The following is a 20,704-nucleotide window of genomic DNA, read 5'->3' on the forward strand; positions in this document are numbered from 1 at the left end:
ATATGTACTGTAGTGTAAAAACATTCATTATCTGGAATGACTCTTAGAGAACAAGGGTTAGAAAGATGTGAAAATCGGATTCCATTCATGGTTATTTAATCAAAGTAGTTGCCTTATCCACCCCAGGAAAGTAGCAAATGTACTAAAGCATTCAACATCTTATCATGTCTGGCATGTCTACATAATCATGTGCTGGCTATCTATGGATATTGTCACCTATAGCGGGGGGGGGGGGGGGGGGGGGGGGGGGGGGGGGGTGGGGTGGTAAGGGAGGGAATCCCAAAGAAACAACCACATTAAACCACAAAGAGCAACAAGTGAAAAAAAAAGGATGTCAGAGGAAGCTTTATACTTCCATTCCTACTTAACATCATCACTGTCCAGCAAATAAAGAGCTTAACAATTCACTGACTATACTGATCTGTGAAGGACTGAGAACAAATAAATTACACCAATGGACCAAACGGGGATTAGAAGAGTTCAACAGGCACTTAAAAGAGATTTACTTTTAAAAAAAGCGTAACTCGGTATTATCTAGGAAAAAAAAATTGCAAAGATATTTACAGGGAGATGCTCATTTAGAAAGGATGAATGTAAGATGAAAACATGGACAACTGTGGAAAGAGATTAGGTAACTAACACATTAAAAAAATAAAGATTCCAATATTAAGCAGCATAGGAGAAAATAACAGGTTAAGAAACAGAAAAACTGCCACTGAGCTCTTGTCTGTGAAACAAGGAATGATACATTTCTGCAAGTGTAGCACTAAACCCAGTCTCAGTACACTTTCACTGATACATGATCAGAGGTCATGGAAACCAGATGAGATAAATGTTAGATAAAGACACAGCTGACAGAAAAAAAGTAATAAAGAAAAAAGGCAAAAAAAGTTGTTAAGAATTTGGCAGGTCAATTTGCTATTAGATTTCTGAATACCCAAACAATTCACAAGTACAGCAACATAAATACTTAGAAGAATAACAGAATAAGAAACTAGCAGCAGAATAGCTGCACTAACAAGATTAAACAGAAGAAATCATTTTACTGAAATATCAATAAGTTTCATAAAGAATGTAAATCCCTTATATTCAGACAGAAAACCATTTGTCAACAGTGCAATCATAAAGCAATGTGATAGTTTGCATGACTATCTTTTAAATTTTATTTCCAAAAGTTAACAGTAAACAGAGATGATCCAAAGCAAAAGCATGACTGAACATTACCAACCTCCAAGGAATTTTTTTCCTGTATCTCTCAAGTAATATTAAAATAGTAATAATTTACAATTTATTTATAATGACTACAGCCCACCTGCCACAGAATAAAACCACCAGTTTTATTCCTTCTGAAATTCTAAATATCTTACTACAAAGTATTTAACATCCAGCCTTTCTTCGGTTCTTCATTCTGCTTGTGTATACATGTGGTAGTGAAGTCCATTTCTCATAACTTAAGTGTTTCTCAGAGTTAAAACAAACCACTTTTCAAGTATGTTTCTCTATAAACCTTTGTTTTTATGCTTTACCCTCCCAAACTATGAAAGCTTGATCTCAAGATCAGCAAGTGTAGCATTTTGATCCATTTGAAAAAAGCAGAATCTCTAATTTAACACCTGAGGACTTGCCTCAGGAAATTAACACAAGAGAGGCGAGAGGGTCATGTATAGGCAAATGGCTATAAGCAACAGACATGAGAAAAATTTCAGATATTTACATGGTAAAAGAATGCTTCTGATATGCTTGAACACACTGTTTAAAGTCAAGACAATTACTTGAAGAAGGGAAGAATATACTGTGCATGAAATTCCAAGGTAAGGTAAAATATACTGGATAATTTGAGAAGAAACAGATCAGGGAGAAACATATTGGATCAGAATTCATTATTTTAACATAGTTATATAAATATTTTGCAAACTTCTCATAAATTGTAGGCATTTTTTCAATAGAACTGGCAGAGTTTTAAAATGGACTAACAAGTACTGACTGGCTGGAGGCACCAATGACAGACACATGACAACTAATGTAACATGGTCCAAGATCAAGCCTGGATCATTTGGGAAATTACCACTGTCCTTTGCCTAGGTGGACTGTTTGTAAGCATGTCACACTCACAATAGACAAAGAAAGAAATGCTTTGAAGAGAAAGTTCCTTTGCTTTATTCCCTACCACTGAAGCCACCTGGTTGCTAATAAAGGGAGGTCTCATTTCAAATACCCAAGAACCTCTCATCCGTTGTCTGGAAACAGAGCAAAGAAGAAAGGATCTTTCCATCAATCCTCACCCACGCTTCACCAGAGTGTGACTTTCCATAGGTATGTGCTTGCCTTTGCTATTGTTCATTGCTTTCCCAGCTCTACTCCTGACAGATGCTTCTCTGTTAAAGCTCCAAATAACAGCAATAGAAATCATTACTTCTTCTAAGTAAGGAGGATTAACAGAAATAATGAAATTGGTGATAAGCAGATTTTTTAAGAGGCACAAAGTCTGTTCAAAGTAAAAACAAAAATGTTGTAGAAATTCATTTTTTTCCAGACAAGACGATTTCTTCTATATCTGTAGTAATGGCAAACAACTATTAAAACTACCTAAAACTACTCCTGTAACCTGTCCTGTTTGTAGAGGCTCTGAAAACCTCAAGAATGGTCAAAGAACTGTGCGTTTCTGCTGATGCTCAGTAACATTTCCATAAAGGAAGCTGCATTTACCAGTTAGTAAATCAAGCTCTCTCGTATGGTTACTACCCACATACTAACACTCCCTAAAAGCTGGTGTTTATTTGGGGGTTAGGGTAGAAGTAGTACAGGGGAATGCCTCAAAAGATTAGTTCAGATGAAACAAATCTATATCACAAAAAGAATTTCTTCTTCACAGAACAAGATTATTTCATGGTACATATTGATTTACTGACTACAAGACAGTCTTGAAAGGACTTACTCAATTGGATTAGATGTAGCTATTATAAAAACACATTTTTCTTTCAAGAGCAAAGTGAAGTTGTCCAAAAACAAAGTGTACAAACATTGTGAGTGCTGAGCAAAAAGGACAGGCATTACAATGAACGATAAACAGAATGAGTAAATTAAACCTCTTGCAAAAATGAAACAGGTGCAGCATGGAAAACAAGTCTGGTACTTAGTTGTATATGGCATTGGTAAGATCTCAGTTACAGTCCATTGGAGTTTGATGTGCTATTTTTTGCAATGCTTCAGAGTAAGCAGTACTTGGCAAAAGAGAAAAAAGCAAAAATCCCAACTGGGACACTTAGAGGCCACAGAGATATAACGGTAAGATGGTGGAAACCCTAAGACAGTCGAAAGTAGGTACAAAAAGAAGGGACATTTTGGAGAAACAAAAGCTTAAGGGAAATGTAACTAAACTAGTACACATACGAGAAAGTACAAGTCAGAATAGTTCGCTTTCACCAAGAGAGACACAGTAAGTACAAGAATATGCAAATGGATGAAATAGGATCAATAGTAAATTAAACAGTGCCGAGTTACATTTTTTTCCCAAGTATATCCCCTCTTCCAGATAACCAATATCAGATCATCATTTACGTTTTTATCCCATTAAGGCTACTGCATTATTTTAAAGTGATATATTATTGAGAATATTTAGTCCTGTGCTTGGATGAGAGATTTATTAAGCTGATATTTCACGTTCTTCCTTCCAGCAAAGAAATAACATCAATAGTAAACAAAAAAACATAAGAATGAAGCAAATCTAAAATTAAGCTGTTTCAACTCCTGAAATTATATCGCTTTCCATCACTGCAAGGATGCTAGCCATAACAACAAAAAATTCAACTGAGACAGAACAAAGGAACTATAAAGGTTATATATGACCTTTTTTACACTGTTTATGGGCTGAGAAGTCACAACTGACTTCCCCATTTTAACTGTTACAAGAAAGGGAAAACATTGTCTCATTTGCAAGATACACATCATACTTCTTCCCTTCTCCACCCAATTCATTGCAACATTAACACATAATGCAGTGCAAGAAACACCCCCTAAGCTCAGGTCTTCAGCAGGTACTTTCAGAAAAAATCAAAAGCTCAGTCCAACAACTATAAAAGAAAGCTTCCTCAGCCTCAAGCTGTGTATCACCCTGTAAATCACAGCTTCCCTAAAAGGAACATAGAGCTCTGTTTTGAAACACTTGTAAATACAACATATTGGAGATTTCAATTAGCAAGTTCATTTTCTTTCACATATTAATTACCTTTCGTAGCTGATTTGTGAAAAATAGAGTCTGTAACAAACTGTTCATGTAACAAGTTGCTCCCTGGTTCTTTAAGCCAACATATCCTGTGTGCTTCTTAGAATCCCACCTAGAAAACAGTGGTTAAAACAAAATAGTTCTGTATTAACCATAATAAAGAGCATTTGTTCCAAGGCAGCGCTGCTAGTAGGTATTGCTTACTCCTTACCGTTACTTAAGGTTCAAATAAAGTACATTTAACTACTGCCTGCCAGTAACAACAGTCTTTGCAATTAAATGCTTTGTGATTTTGTTAGGCTTTCTTTTTAAGGATCTTCTATATGGCAGAAAAATTATATACTAAAGTGTACTGGAACTCAAAGCTGTACCTTTAAGGGCAAGGCTCCATTTCAGAAAAACCACTTTATTTACAAGTGTAACAAAGCAGATGACTTTGATGAGGCAGTTTTAAAACAACCTTAAGCCAAGGCAAGCTAGATACCAGAGCCACCTGACTCTGAAACCTTTATCAGCTCTAAGATCAGCAACACTGAGGCTAGATTTGCAGAGGTGTTAAATCCCAAATCAATTCATAGGTAAGTTAGAAGCTCCACAACATTATGCCAACCAATGCAAATGGAAATCTAACCTCTACAGAAATCTCTGCCTGACAAGTGAAAAATATTGCCATGTGAGAATTTATCAACTGAAGGTGACAAAGTGAGAACGTCTAATGAGAGCTACAAATGTCAATGACAGAAGATACTTGAACAAATCTCAAGCAACATAAAAATATTAGAGTGAAGAATTTCCTTTTTAAACAAAGACACTTACGCCACTCCATGTGGAGCATCTGCTTGAACATAGACTTCAAAAGTAACTTTGTCCTCTTCTATAAAGCCTTTCTCAGGATCAGTAACTTCCTGTAAAACAGGAATGATAGCAAATGTGAAATTGGAGCTTGCAACATGACTGCAGTGAAGCATTGAGTTACACATCATTTTCTAATTCCAAGCCTGAGCTATCATAATAATAAACTGAAGAAGAGAAACTGAAGGACACCAACAAACTTCTTGTCCAGCTTAACACAGTTTCATTGTTTTTTTAATGTCTCAATACAGGAAACTCATTCCTGGCTTTTAAGATTTTGCAGTGCTATTTCAATTTTCTGTGGATGATAACAGTTTGTAATAAAAGGCTCTGCTTCTTCTGGATAGTATTCCAGGCAGATGAAAAATTAAGGGCCTAACCTTTAGAAAAAGCTTTAAAAGTTGTCTCAATTCATGACAAGTCTTAGTAGTATTATTAAGACATTAAAATCCAGACATTTACAAAGGACAAGCAAGAAAATCTATGTTGCTTCAGAATGACATTGACTATCACATAGTGAAAACAACAACAACAAAGCATTCAGATATGCCAAAAATAACAGTAAGGGAATATTTAATCATAATATAGATAAATGTAGTCTATACTAAGTACAAGAATTTGAAAGTAATTGAAAAAGAACCTATAACAATAACAGAAACAAATAACAGCTTGGGAACAAACCCGTTCTATAGGTATCTCAGTACTCACGAGTGAAAGTTCAAACCTGCTCCTATCTAGCAGTACATAAACATATGTCCAATTACTTACACTCCAGGCCATGAAGTTGGAAAAGCCCCAGTCATTTTCCTTATGAAAGAACAAGTGACTAATACGACGACTGAATGATTTTTCATCATCTTTGTAGTTTATTATCTTGAGAACTGCTTGTGCATGACAAGACCATGACCTATAAAAAACAAAAGAAATATTTGAAACTCATTCAAATCGAAGCTTTTTATAGTCACTAAAATAACTTTTTGTTATGGATTTTTGATACATTATTTTCATATATAGGAGTTTTTTCTTATTAGATTTGGTTAATTTTTATTGAGGGTATGAATCCCCGAGGCTTTCTGAAGCCACATGTGAAGCTGGACCAGAGATTTTTTGTTAATGTTGTTAAGAATGTACTGTCAGGAAATTGCAGGTAACAGGTGTAAGTAGTTAGCTGTCCTAGCAAAAAAGTTAAATTTAAACATAAGGAAAGGCTATTTTACTGTTCAGGTGAAGAAGCCCTGGCACATGCTGCCCAGGGAGGGTGTGGTCTCCTTCTCTTGAGGTCTTCAAAACCCACCTGGACAGGTTCCTGTGTGACCTGATCTAGGTGAAACTGCTTTGGCAGGGGGTTGGACTAGATGATCTCTGAAGGTCCCCTCCAACCCCTACCATTATATGATTTTCTGGGGTGAGTTATTTATAATCAACTTCAACACAGATGGATGGGCCAACTCAAAGTGGTCTTGGTGTCTATAGAGTGGGATAACTCAGCCTTTGGCTAAGGAAAGGAAGACGCAGTTCTACTTTCCCTCCCACAAGATAAAACTCCCCAACACTCAATTTTTTTAATAGCACTTCTTTATAACCATTCCTGTTCAGACTCATCCGACTTCTGCAAGACAATCATACTGAATATCAGTTCAGACAAAGTCTTACCAGTGTCTTGTGCAGCGGCATCACTGCTTGCTGAGCTCCACCAGCTGCACTTTGGTTGATCCTTTTAAAGATCACATTATCATTTTTCTGTGACTACTTGCTCATGCACAACTTCTCCTATGCTTAACTCAATACAGTTGCAACTTTCTTCTTTACCTTCTGTGCTGAGAGCCCACATTAAAGAATATCAAAGTGATGGATAACAGCAACTTATTATTCAGAGCAAACTACAAGTTCAGTGAGATTTGGTGCAAGAATGGAGTTACCCTACTGGAAAGTATACCTACGAGGGGCCTGCACTCTTGCTGGATAAGCTGCAGTAATGCCCCAGGAATTTAGCTTTTTTAGTTTCCACATTGTTTATAAAAGTGGTCAAAGACAATTTTCATTTACAGACAGGACTCCAAGAACATGTACATGTTCATATCTCGCTTGATGAGTGATGAACTCCATTTAAGGAGATGGCTGCCTCATACAGCACTCTGCCTCAGCTGCTCAGTTACCTGCTCACACATCTTCTCAGGGCAAGAAAATTGTCAAAGACTCTTATACTTTAGGATTCAGAAAGGTGGGGAGAAAGGGGAGCCACACCCTTCAAGAGTTCTTTCTCTTGCAGAAAGTTAGTTAAAATATATTTACAGTTGTTTATTTCCCACAATACAGATTAACTAGTATCAAATGAAGACTTTACAACAGTTAAAAGGGTCTTACGTGGAATCAGATTCAGCATTGCACTGAAGGAAGAACCCTACACTTTTTTGGTGTGGTCTGTCTGGGTAGAGTCGTGGCATGACCATGATCTTCCATGGCAAATTCCGTACAAAGCAAGGAGGACTGAGAACTGACTCGCTCAATCTGTTGAAGCGTTCAACTGTAAACTGAAATGTTGCTTCTGATCGCCAACTTGTATCTGTAACACACACACACACAAGTTATTTGATAAACTTGATGTTCTTCACTCCAAAATGTCATTTTTCAAAAATCATGCAAAATGAGCATGTTTTGTGTAGTGGGATATTGCAAGCAACCAAGAATAGCCCCAAACCCTGAGAGGCACCGAACTCTTTAGCAAGTAATGTTTCTATTTCTCATTTTGAAAAACATTGCAACACACAACAACAGAGCACTGAAAGACACATTCCTTTTGTACATTATTTTCTTAAATGATTCTTTAGCATTAGAATTTACTACCACTCAAGTTTCCTCTAAAGCCATGGGTACAGCACGACAGAGACGTCAAATGCTTTACAACAAAAATCACTCTAACTCTTCTTGTGGTTTAGTGTCTTCAGAGCCCAGTTTATGTTAGATCCTTGCATGAACCAAGAGGTGTAAAGGATTTTCACGATCTGTTCAACTGCTCTATTGATATCAAGTAACTGTTTAGTTGCTTTCTGTTTGCAACAGTATCTTTTCAAAACAGATTAAATCCACTGGTTGGTGGTTGTGTTCTTTTAAAATCCCATACCAGTTTGATGTGTAACAGCTGAAGAGTAGGGTCTGGTATTCTTTGTGGTATGTGAAAATGTCAAGAGACTTTTTTTTAGTGGTCTAAACCACAGTTAAACTGAGACACTATTTTTTTTAAAAAGCTTACTTTTGACGCACACAATTAACCTCATTTTGCCATCTTTCCACATCTCGAGTTCTTCATATACCACAATCTATTCTGCTTCTGTTGTACACAGCTATAACAGGGTGCTGGAGACTGCAACAGCTTCAGGAAGGCACAGATTGGGCTCTCTCTATTGTGACATGCCTCATATTGCATACAGGGAGGAAAAACCTGCAACTTATCCCAACAATTTAACAGGGCAGGGATGAACTACAGAGTACACACAAGACACTCCCCTCCTCTTCTGTGGTTCCAGCTTAATGCCTGTGTAACATGGAAAGATTTGCCACTGGGTGTAAGGAGGTTTGAGCAGCATATAGGGCAGCAGACAGCACTCATGGTCAGACTGCTATCCTCACACCACTGGCAGGTGATGCAGAACTGGAGTAGACATGTCACACGGGCAGTGACACCTGAAACCAAAAGCACTGAGGTACAGTACCATCAAGTGAGAAATCAGATCATGACATTATGTGACAAGGCACAGGGTATACAACAAATGTATTATTTCTGTACATGCAAAGTAGTCATTCCCTCAGAAGGCTCTGCATGGAACCAGAGACAGTGATGGAATGATTTTTTTTTTTTTTAAGTCCAGGTGAGCCCTGGTTGCTACCTTATGTAAAAAAAGAAACTCTCTCAATCACAACATGCATCAGTGTAAAGAATATACACTTCAATACAGGAAATTAACAAATTTTGTCCTCAACTGCTAGGGAGCTTTGACAGATTTCATTCTTCTCCCTGGCAAAACAGTTTGCTTTTCAAGCAGTTGTTCTACTCTCATCTTAATCTTAGCAACATAGTTATGTTACTTGTGTATGGCCTGACAGCGCTAAGCATTCCCAATTATCTCTTGAAAGTAATAGTACTAGAGCAGAAACCAGTTTCCCCTACTCTTCTACACTTGCAATGACCTTCACGTTACTCTGTGCTGTCAGCTTCTTCAGTAACAGAGGAGTTTGAAGACTATTTTCTCCTCTTTTTCGCCCTACGTATAAGTGTAGCTACCCAGTAGCCTATCACCTACTTAAACACTCTTCTCTACCCATTTTACCTTCTCACTGTTGACAGAGCAGAGAGCTGGTCTTCTATGACCAAGAGCCAGATAAGCAGCAGCCAAAGGAGCTGTATGCTCTCAAACTTGATTTGCAGGCAGAATCAAACAAATCTGTAACACGGTTAACAATTTGAAGATCAGTCTTGCATCAAATCTGTCTCAAACCAGCTTGAGAATGCCTCCCTACTCATGATCAAGATCAGTACTTCTGGGCTTGGTCTGAGTTTCCAAGAAATAAGCAAATCAAGTTTGCTTCCTGCCTCCTCTGATGCACCTTTCAGAGCACTTCAGTTTGTATTGAATGCAGCAGTGCTGCTATGGTGTCAGCTCAAAAAGGCATCCCACGCAGCATCTGCAGATGCTTCAGAGAGAGTTTGTCTCTATTTCCCGATTTCTTTTCAGGAAAGCCTGTGCATGAGAGGTCACCAGAGAAGGGTACTCTTCTCAGTAAAATATTTAAGCAATCACTACTAACTATGCCACAAACATGCAGCCTTGTAACACAGGTCAATCCTAAAACACAAGTTTCTTTAAAAATACAAAACACAACTGAAAAAACAGCTTTCCTTTCCTTCCATAAAGTCCAAACTTTTAGCAAGTGTAATCAATTAAAACACATGTTTTTAAAAAGTTTAAATAGTGTGATGAGTATTCTGAGCACATAACTTATTTTTCACCATCACAAATATGTCCTCCAGTTTCCAATAAAAGCCTGCAATTGACTGGAGGATAATCTAGTAGTGACTGGCAAGTAAGACTACTATAAATCCCAAAACTACAACTATGACACATGATCCTGAACACAAGGTGAAAAGAAGAGATATAGCTGATAATACCTGGTGAAGTTACATGCAAGGGATTATTCTTGCTACGTGGAAAAAGATTTTTTTCACTGATGAATGTCACATTCAGCACATTCATATGACAAAAATCTTTCAAATCAGAGATCCAAATACAGAACATGATCCATTTTAAGACTGAAGTGGGTATAAGTGTTTGTACTTTTGATAAAAACAGGTTTCTTTATTCTCCTAGAAATGTTGCTACCCTTAAAGTACACTGAGACTATTAGAATATTCTGAACCTGAATTATTAATGGAGAAACTGGCTGAATATTCTATGAATATTCTAATAATGATCCAAGTACAGCGTGCAATACTAGCATTTGGCTAAGACTGATGCTTCTGAGAGCCTCCTAGCCTCTGCAATTCTTCACAGAAATTAGACTTCAGTAGGTAATTGCAAAGCTGTGAGGTTATGTTTAGCTGGGGACCTTCTGTTTGAACTTTAACTTCTAAAACAATTTATTCAACATGCTGTTTCAAATACTGATGGCACTTGCAAACAAAATTTGATCGTAACATTGGTTTTATTATTTCTTTACTTTATTTGCAGAAGCTGCTATTCCAGCTCACAAAGCCTGCTTCATTAAGTCATTCTCTGTACAAAGCACAGCACATTCCTTCAGCTGGTTCTTTTTAATTGCTAAGAAGACATCAAACATAGCAACAACAGGTTCCAGTCAAACCTCCTGGGAGAACACAGACTTATCTGAAAGTCCTGTTGGTGGTCCACTGCTGCCCCTATTACATGTTCTTCACAATGCCTGCAGTTAGTTGCCTAGCAAAGGGGATGAGAGCTGCACTTTTTTCCAGTCTTATCTGTCATTTCCTTTTGTGCTAAGCAGGAAGAATAAAATCACCTCAAAAGTTTCTTGAACTCAAAAATCCACCAGAAAGCTGGTTTCTATGAACCAGTTGGAAGCATCAATTTTTTATCCTACTCTTCATCTCCTTCCCAGGAGCCATTACACTCATTTGTATTTTCACTGAAAAGGTATCCAAACTCCCTTCATGCATTCTTTATCAACTAAGATTGATCCCACTTGCTATGAATAACAGCAACTGAAAACACAGCATGTTTATCAGAGGCAAATGTCTCCCTCCATCTTTTCCCATCTTGTGCATCTCCAAGCTGTCCATTATACATGTATATCATGCTGCAAACCAGGAGCACAGGAGAATAAACAGCAAGAGAGCAATTGCACTGATGTGTAAACAATGCAACAGCAAGCAACTAATCTGGTTTACAACATTTGGAAAAGCTGCATCATTCACTTACGTGATGCAAGTCTTCAGGAATGTTTTTGCACTTAAAACATTTTGCAATAACACTATTTTCTATCTGTGTCAATGCAGAGCTATAACCACACTAAGATGCAGCCAGACACTCCTTATTAAAATATGATCATGAGGAACTATTAGAATATTGCTTAACAATTTGATTAGTAATTACATTTTAACCCTGAAAGCTGTGAATGAACCAAAACCCCTGACTGTACTGAAAGACCACAAAGACATGAGCACCACCATAAACACAGAAGCTTTCGTGAGTCTGTTTTCTAAACAGATACTTCTCCCTACCACAATACATTCACAGATGGTTCTTTGGGAGGAGTCAAATACTTAGTAAATGAGAGAAACTACTTTACAGTAGCTTTTTGGTTACATCTGATAGACAAATTTTTGCACTAATTGACCAATGTGTTACCTACTGGCTGTACTGATAGAAAACAGAATCAGACTTTCTACCTGTAAACATCATTATTGAGAATAAAAGTTCAATAGAGCTGTCTTTGACAGTCAGTATTAATCCATGTGATGCTCTCTTGCCACCTTCCAATTACCACGTCCTGACAAAGACATTTAACATATTTTGCAATAGGTAACTTGATAAAAACATAATCGCTTATTTCAGTCTCAGCTAGTTACTCTAAGCAAGAAATCAAAGTCTTCTGAATAAAATTAGTCAATCAGGCACCTCCCCCCATACCCCCAAAAAATCAAATACATGCTAAGCAGACTGCATTTTTACTTTATTGCAACAATCTGATCATAGGAAGCTTTATCTTTGCCGATAATACAGAGGTAATTCAACCATGAGATGTTTTTGTTCTGAATTTAAACTATATTCTCTTCATTACTACATATCATGTTACTATTTTCTATCAGTGCTCTGCTACACGTTCCTTGAATACATGAAAGTAAGCACTTTTTGACCTTTAACATCAAACTGACTTTTCTCAAACATTCAGTGTTTTTCACAACTCTACATAAATTTTTAATCCCAGTGTTGAATGTACTTCATGCTGTCTTGTGAGAGTAAGGAATCAGAGGCACAAATCCCACTCATATTTTGTCTCCCTTCTCTCAATTAAATTGTATTTAGTTCTTCAAAATAAAAGCAGTCCTCCCCCATACCCCCTTGTTCTTTAAGAAATATCACTGTATATTTTCCTTACTAAACATAACAAACAGACTTAAGTGAATTACAAACTCATTCTCTTTCTTAAATAAACCATTACACATCTACTTCAAAATTGTTTGATATTCTGTAATAAACTGTACATTCTTATTTTTATTCAATAGGCCAACAAAAATATTTCAATAAACACGTCCCCTTTTATTAACTGGACATCAATACATACTTCTTCCTTTACATTTGCAAGTAAAAGGGTATCAGGAATAGGAGGGTGGGACACGTTCCTCAACAGAATAGTTGCCACTGACTTACCATACAAAGAGAAAAACTGATCACAGCTGCCACCTGACAAGAGAGCAGGACAGATAAAGATTCTAAATGTCCTGAAGGAATTACATAACTGACAAAATTACTATTCAGTAAAGCACCAGCTGCAGTACATTTAATGGGACTTATCCCAAAATATAACAATGGACTGTATCACTTTCAGCAATTTTAAAGTGAATACCTAGAAACAGTAAAAGGAGAAAAAAAAAGAACCCCAAGCCCTCAGATGCCTAATCCTATTGTATAGCTATGTTAAAAGGATGCCTATACAGAAAACCAGCAGTCGTAACTACAGAGGGTTTCATTTTTTTAACGAGCTGCAGTTCAGAGAGTACTGCTAAGACATGGATCATTTTGCCCTCAAAAGTCATAAAAGCAAAGATGCCAACAAACTGCATGCCTTCGTTAAACATTTACTTACCATCTTCCATGTCTTCTTCAGTGTTGTTATGTCCATCAGACATTGCTACATTCCCATTAATTACAGGATTTTGAGTAATTCTTGGAGGATCATCTGTATCTCCAGCTAATACAGAAAAGAAAGAAAAAAATAACATGGAAATTAATCAGCTATATTCAGTTGTTAACATTTCTGTCTCAGATACCGCTTGAGAGACACACAAATGTCCTGTTTTTGTGCACAACCGTATCTACTTAAATTATAGCCCAATGATTGTACTGGACTATGTCTATCTGTAAAGTTCTTCAAAAAGATGAATATTTATGGATGGATCAAAAAGTCAGCGTTCATGCAGAATACAAATACAAATTGATTCTTAAGTTTCTACATGCCTTTCCAGTCAGCATCTCATAACCAAGTCTAATTAAATAGCAATAAACTTTTAAATACCTTTTTCTGGAATTCCACATTTTTATAAAGACACAAGTTTCTAAATTGAAAATTTACTTTAGGACTTCTTCAGTCTTATTGCTTTTTTTTAAAAAAAAAAGAAAAAAAGAGATAAAGCCCAAACTAAACATTTAATAAAACGTAATAACAAGATTCATATCTTACTTGGTAAAAATTGGAAAGGAAGTCTTTTACCATCTTGGGGACATTTCAGAGGTAACATTTTCCAGTTTCTAGCTATTACTATGATTAAGATTTGCTACAGTAACTGTTTGAAACACAGACAACACCACTACAGTAAGAGATATAAAACTAATCCATGAACTAAAACCCCGCTATTTTAAAGACGCATTGCTTTGTCTGAACAAGCACTTTCCTCATTTATCCAACAACCAAACAATATCTCCCCCTTCCACTGCTAGTGTGCCAAAATCTGATGGATCATTTCAGCACAATGACATGAAGCAGATATATTCTTGAATAAACTGGTTTTTATCATCAAACTATAAAACCTATAACCCCTTGCAATCATCTCAAGGACAAGTGCTACCACCTTAAATACAGTCTTTAAAGTGTCTGACAAGTTTCTCTGCTATTAACTGTTATATTCTACTACATCACCTCCCACCCCCCTCTTAACTCCCTAGTTTCTGTAACTAAGATCTATTTTATACCCAAACGCTACACTGGCGTTACTGACTGCGTGGGCCGCTGGGACGTGGGTGACCTGGCCCAGGCAGGACAGGCACGGCGCGCCCTGCACGTCAGCACCCTGGACAGGGCCGGCCGCTCCGCTCCCACCCGCCGCCCAGGCCAGCGCGGCTGAGAAGAGCAGACCCAATGCGCTCGCCCCTATCTGAACGCAGCTCCGTTTCTCCTGTACATAGGGGAAAAACACACGCGAACAGGACAACGAGATATGGCAATCAGTCACTGCGCCGCTGTCACGAGAACTAAGGCGAAAGACATGGTAAGACACGTAAGAAGTGAAGTAGGATCAGTTGCTTCACAGTCCTCCTGCTCACAGCCATGCTGACGTGTGCTGTGCACAACACACTTTTGCAGCCTCATTCCAATTCTCAGTACACAAGACAAGATACTGCCATTCCTATTCTGATTAGATACTCTCTAGTAAATCCGCAGAACTAATAACCTCTGCCCTGAGCATGAACAGAAACAGATCAGGTTAGTGACTTATGGATTAGAGCTACGAAAGATCATAAACTTAACACTCAAGCACAGCTTCTGGAAGCTTACTAGGACACAACAAGTGAAATGTGTGTGCTGAAACAGTGTAAAGCACCCATAATAAAATGCACATATTTCTCATTGTATGAAAGCAAAATCAAGTATGATAACCTTATTTCCAAAGCTTGCCCTTTTTTCTCCAATCCCCCTCCTCCCCCCCTGGCCTTTTAAATCTCTGAACAGTGGAATGGTGAGAGTCTAACAAGAAAGCTGCCCCCTGGGTCACTTCTCTCCTACCTGGAAGCACAGAGCATGTCTGCAATTGGTTACACTAAAGCAATACTAATATTTATATTTTAAGTTATCAATGCAATTTAGTATCTAGAAACAAATTGAAGCAAGCACCTGAGGAACAGTCATTTCTTCACTAAAGGCTCATCCAAAATACTCTTTTCAACTTGAGATTTAAATGTTGATGCCATAATTTATGGGGAAAGACTTGTCCTAAACTAAGAAAATAAACAGCTTTCTATGAGATACTGCTCCATGTTCCTCTACAGTATGAATGGTTAGCAGAGAGGAGGGAGAAAATGCAGAAGAGATCATAGCAAAAGCAATCAAAAGATAAACAGAGGCCTCAGCTTCTGACAGATACTATTGGGTGATAAGATAAACTGAATCATGATGTATGCCACCACTGCTTTCTCTGACATATATTGACACACATTTTGTAACTCAGCTTGCAGATAGGCAACCCAGATAACATTAGTTAATGTTTTTGGCTTCTGTGAATGAAGGCAGTTTTTAACTTCCAATGAAATCCATTACACTAAATACTTTGCACAAACAAAAAAACCACGGTCCTTGTTCAATAGATTTAGTAGGAAGCCTTATGACAACATTTATTTTCAACTACAGTATTGAAAACCTGAAATTTTATGTTTTCCTCTCTTCTCCTTAAGAGCTCATAGAAAGAATTGTCAAACCATACCAAGATTTAATTAAGAAACACGTTTTCCTTTGCCTCAAGCAGAATGTTGCCAAAGACTTATTCAATTACACAATACAGGATTAAGAATTAGAAAAAATGCCTGTCCACACTGGCCAGGAAAACCTTCCTACCAAACACACTACTAAATACACTGCTGTCTTTAATGCAGCTTAAACCAAAGTGTGTCAACATCACCCATCATGTCAGCTGTCAGCTCCTAAACCAGAATACCCAGTTTTAATCGTCCCCTTGGAGTAAAGATGCAGTCCATTAATCAACCAAAAGTTAACATAAGCCACACAAATAAAGAAAATATCAAAAAACATTTTGAATAGAGAATGTTTTTAACTCTTAAAATATAGTACTGCAAAATATTAACATAGTTTTCAACAGCAGAATTTTAATCACGTTTGGTGAAGAGCACTTGTTTCCTACCTTCCCAAAATGCAACACATACAACTTTGCAGTCATTCTTTCATTACAAAAAGGAATGCAAGACAACATGAAGAAGAATGAAAGACTTAAGGTTATATACAGTTTTATGTCTACCCATGCCACTGCATTACAAACAAACAACAGTGCTTCAAGTCTTTAAAGGGGGCCTCTGGAGTTTAAGACATCTTCCAAGAAGAGGCACTTCAGATATTAGTGAGCTTGAGCAAAACAAAGAGCTTTCACTTATTTACTGAAACATCATGGACTCTGAAATTTAAATCAAGTATAAAACCTGACCTATTTAAATGGAAAGAAAGATGAGCATGACAGTGTAGTTTGGGAAGTTAGTAAGTGCCAGTCACCTTATACAAACAAATTACTAGATCACATATAAATGACTTGGAAGGTGCACCCTTATCACTCATTAACTAAGTCTGTCACAGAAGTACAGAGATGAAAGCCTGAAAGCAAAACAATTACTGCAATGGATGAGAGGCGGGGAACATGAAATTCTCAAACTACAACCTTGCCATGGGATGACAGACTTTAAAGAAAATATTGAGAAAAAAAACACCCAAACCCAACTCATTGTTATGGACTATGAACTCAACGTTATCGTAGTCAAATACTCGCACCGTTAAGCAACTGGAACAAAAATAGCACAAATGATTTTAAAAGATTGTACTCAAAAAAAAGCTGTTCAGATGGCTTCATTGGTTTAATAATATTAACTCAATGTCACATACTGCCCTATTGTTTACTGTTCAGAGTAATTCAAATCTACAGGGAAGGAATCTCAAAAGTTTGTTATACTTTTTCCCTGTTAATCAGAAAGCAGAAAAGTCTGTCAACATCATGTGGCTTTTTGGAACAGCTTCAGACCTATTAAAAGATAGGAGTATTCCATCTCTGCAGAGTTTCATCTTTCTCCAAGATGCAGGATACATTGCTTAGCAGTAAATATTGTGCTTGCAGTCACATGTTGACAAAAGCTACAGAATGACTCTACTATAGCAGCACTTTAAAGCAAAATACTGCTACTATTTTAACAATGGTAACAGTGAGCTACAACTTTATAGGTTTCAGTCATGACTCATACCACACCAAATATTCAAATTTGGACAGATTATCTATGCTTTTGGATCTGGCAGCCGCAGAGGAGAAACTGAAGCAGCCTCCCAAGCAGGTTGTGAAACATTTCTATTTCCTTTTGAGGTTAAAGTGACCACAAAGAAAGAGTAAGAGTGATACTAAAAACTGGCTTGCAATTTATCATACACAACTGTCTCATGATGGTAATCAGTAGTACCAAGTACATGTCACTAGACAGTTTGCTTAGACCTCCATGCAGAACTTCCATGGCTAACACAGAAACAATGAGGGGGTTGCACTAACAGTAGGGATTGCAGGCTGAAGTCACCCAGTCATTCACTGTTGGCAGCAGCTTGAAGACTTTGATACTTTAAAATTCATATCCAGCACTATGCCTTTAGGGAGAAAAGCTGAAAACACAAGACATTCTCCCCTACTGCTGCATTAAATAAACATTCCAGAATCAATGTCTTCATAAAGGTTTTTAAAAGGTCTTTTAATACTTTTAAATATAAATAGAACTGTATGTACAGATATGATAAATTGGGAGGTAGGAGGTGAATTCCAGCACATCAGCAAAGCTGCAGTAAACATTGGTAAAAGTGACTTACTAAGCACAAAAATACAGGGTGATGGAAGCCAAGAATAATGTAAATCTCAGTGAAAAATTATCAAATCAATCTTATAGCAATCAAATTACATCAACAGCAAAAGGTATCAACTGCATGCTGAACATGCGGCCCAGGTCCAGCTTTGCACCAGAACTCACTGTACAGCTTTCAAAGGAACCTGAATCAACGCCCTGGGGCAGCCCTGTCATGCTGCTGGTCAGTAAGTATTTCCTTCTAAGCAGCGGTTTATCCCCAGCCAGCAACTCAGCACCACCCATCTGGTTCTGCTCGCTCCCCCTACAATGGGATGGGGAAGAGAATTGGAATGGTAAAAGTGCTAAAACTCATGGACTGAGATAAAGGCAAACTAATAGGGAAAGCAAAAGTCCCATACACAAAGCAAAACAAGGAATTCCTTCATCACATCCCATGGGCAGACAGGTGCTCACAGTCATCCCCAGGACAGCGGGGCTCCATCACGCTTAACGGTGACTTGGGAAGACAAACACCACTCTGCAATGTCTCTTCCTTTCTCAGCTTTACCTGCTGAGCATGATGCCATATGGTCTGGAACGTCCCTTGGGTCTATTAGGGTCAACTGTCCCAGTTGTGTCCCTTCCCAAATTCTTGTGCACCTCCAGCCCACTCCCTGGTGGGGTGAGGAGCAGAGAAGGCCTTAACTCTACATGTAGGCACTGCTCAGCAATAGTAGAAATATCCCTGGCTGCTCAACACTGTCTCCAGTATAAATCCAAACCACAGCCTTGTGGTAGCTACTATGGAGAAAATTAACTCTATCCCAGATAAAACCAGCATAAACCTTCCTCAACTGTGAAATACACTTTTATCTCTTAAAAAAAAGAGTTTAGGAAAAAAAAAAATACATTAAACTCTAAAAGTTTACCTCTTCAGTGCATAATTCAGAATGCCACACATGACTAAGTGCTATATTAGTCATTACCTCTTTTACCACCAGACTGACCACTGATATTTTAGCTATTGGGCAGCATATCAAAAAACATAATTGAAAAATTCCTAAAGCAAGCAGTAAAAGCAGTGCTTTCTAAAGCAGTTACTCAACTGTGATGGTACAAACCAGACACTGATGAGACTCATTCAGAAAAACCTTAACGCAAGAATATTACTCTTCTTGAAATCAAGCAGGAAACTTACAATAATGTCAGGAGGATGAATAATACCTGCCTTTAACAGGAGAAAACAATGCAAATGGGTTACTTTAGAACTCTCTGCAGCAAACACCTCCTTAACCATGCCTGTAAGCGGTCTGCAGATAGTCTATTGAACCAGTGAACTGTTTTATATAATGATATCAACAGTTCCCAACAAAACCCATGGGCTCCAGTGATTTGCTTCTCCAAAAGTCTGGAAACTGTTGCTGTGAAAACCAGAAACTATTGCAACAAAAGCCAGATTTAATAGGTATTCACTCCCAGGAGGTGGGGTTTAAAAACCACCTCCTCCCCCAACACTCCCCCAATCACCAAATATCATTCCAAACAAAAAAAAAAACCCAAACAACAACCACACACACCAAAGTTAGCCAAACAAGTTCTCAATTCTATGATCTGTATGAAATTAAGTTACAATAGTCTATTTTTAAACAACTAGATGCATTCAAAGTAAAAATGTCACCACACTTGCTCTGGAAAAATTCAGCCTTTCAAAAGCTAAGAGAAATTATCTGGCCTCTAATCCCTACCTGCAGTTAGAATACAAACACCACTTACTGCACAAAGAGACCCAGGAGAAAAAGAAGTAAATTTAAAGTGTTCTATATAGTTTTGATTTTCAAGACAGCCCTGGGTTGCTGTAATGAAAATCAGAAGAGGTACCAATTTCTGTAGTGTGGCTGCCCTTCAAGAAGCATCCAAAAATAAAGCAAACCACCTAAAACATTTCTGAAGGATGAAATAGTAACAGAGATGGAGATCAACTAGGCCAGAGAATGGGATGAGGGGAAGAAAAAATAAATCTCCAAGATGCTATGACTGATGTCAAGTTGTAGACAACTGCTGCCACGGATGTTTCCATGACTTGTAAATATAATTTAATTTGCCTTTACAGCTCAAAGTTAATTCTCACACCACCAAAATGGTGGGTAATCTGCTTTTGTTTATTTTTTTTCTTTCTTCATGGTTCATTACTTTTTCATTACTTGATGCACTGTCAAAAGGTGTATCTACTGATGTAAATCTCTGAACAAGAAAGCTATGAAGAACAATGTCTAAATCTTAAGGTAAAAAGACTTGTAGAAAAGTATCAGAAAGCAAAAGGCAAGCTTACAGCTTAAGGGAGAAAAGCGTTATGAGCATTGCAAGTGAGTTGGCTTGTAACTAGGGAGACAAGGTTTAAAGGTCTTCAATGCTTGAAAATTTGCTCAGCAAATTTAGAACAAAGAAAGAAAGAAAGTAGGAAGGACATCTATTTACCAAAGAGCAAGATAGCCAATGCTACTTCTTTAAAAAACAACCAGAAACAGTAGTATGCAGAAGTCTCTTGCCCTCAAATTGTCATCTGAAACGAATA

General features: G+C 37.6%; 1 protein-coding gene across 7 annotated transcripts in view; it reads right to left on the reverse strand.

The window, feature by feature from the left end:
- Positions 1-20,704, reverse strand: part of USP7 (ubiquitin specific peptidase 7) — a 76,981-nt gene that overhangs the window by 30,014 nt on the left and 26,263 nt on the right. For 4 of the 7 annotated variants that reach the window (XR_009818366.1, XR_009818365.1, XM_061991798.1 and 1 more), the window contains exons 2-7: positions 13,412-13,516; positions 12,976-13,008; positions 7,439-7,637; positions 5,843-5,981; positions 5,039-5,127; positions 4,226-4,334 (exon numbers count right to left, since the gene is read on the reverse strand). Coding sequence is in view for 5 of the 7 variants with exons in the window: in XM_061991798.1 (XP_061847782.1) it covers positions 4,226-4,334; positions 5,039-5,127; positions 5,843-5,981; positions 7,439-7,637; positions 12,976-13,008; positions 13,412-13,516 (674 nt within the window). In the remaining 2 variants the exon portion in view is untranslated. Of the gene's footprint in view, positions 1-4,225; positions 4,335-5,038; positions 5,128-5,842; positions 5,982-7,438; positions 7,638-9,399; positions 9,514-12,975; positions 13,009-13,411; positions 13,517-20,704 lie in introns of those variants that run through there. The other 3 variants (XM_061991800.1, XM_061991799.1, XM_061991801.1) reach the window with 2 other exon arrangements.

Source organism: Colius striatus, chromosome 3 (assembly GCF_028858725.1).
Source record: "Colius striatus isolate bColStr4 chromosome 3, bColStr4.1.hap1, whole genome shotgun sequence".
Taxonomy (NCBI): Eukaryota; Metazoa; Chordata; class Aves; order Coliiformes; family Coliidae; genus Colius; species Colius striatus.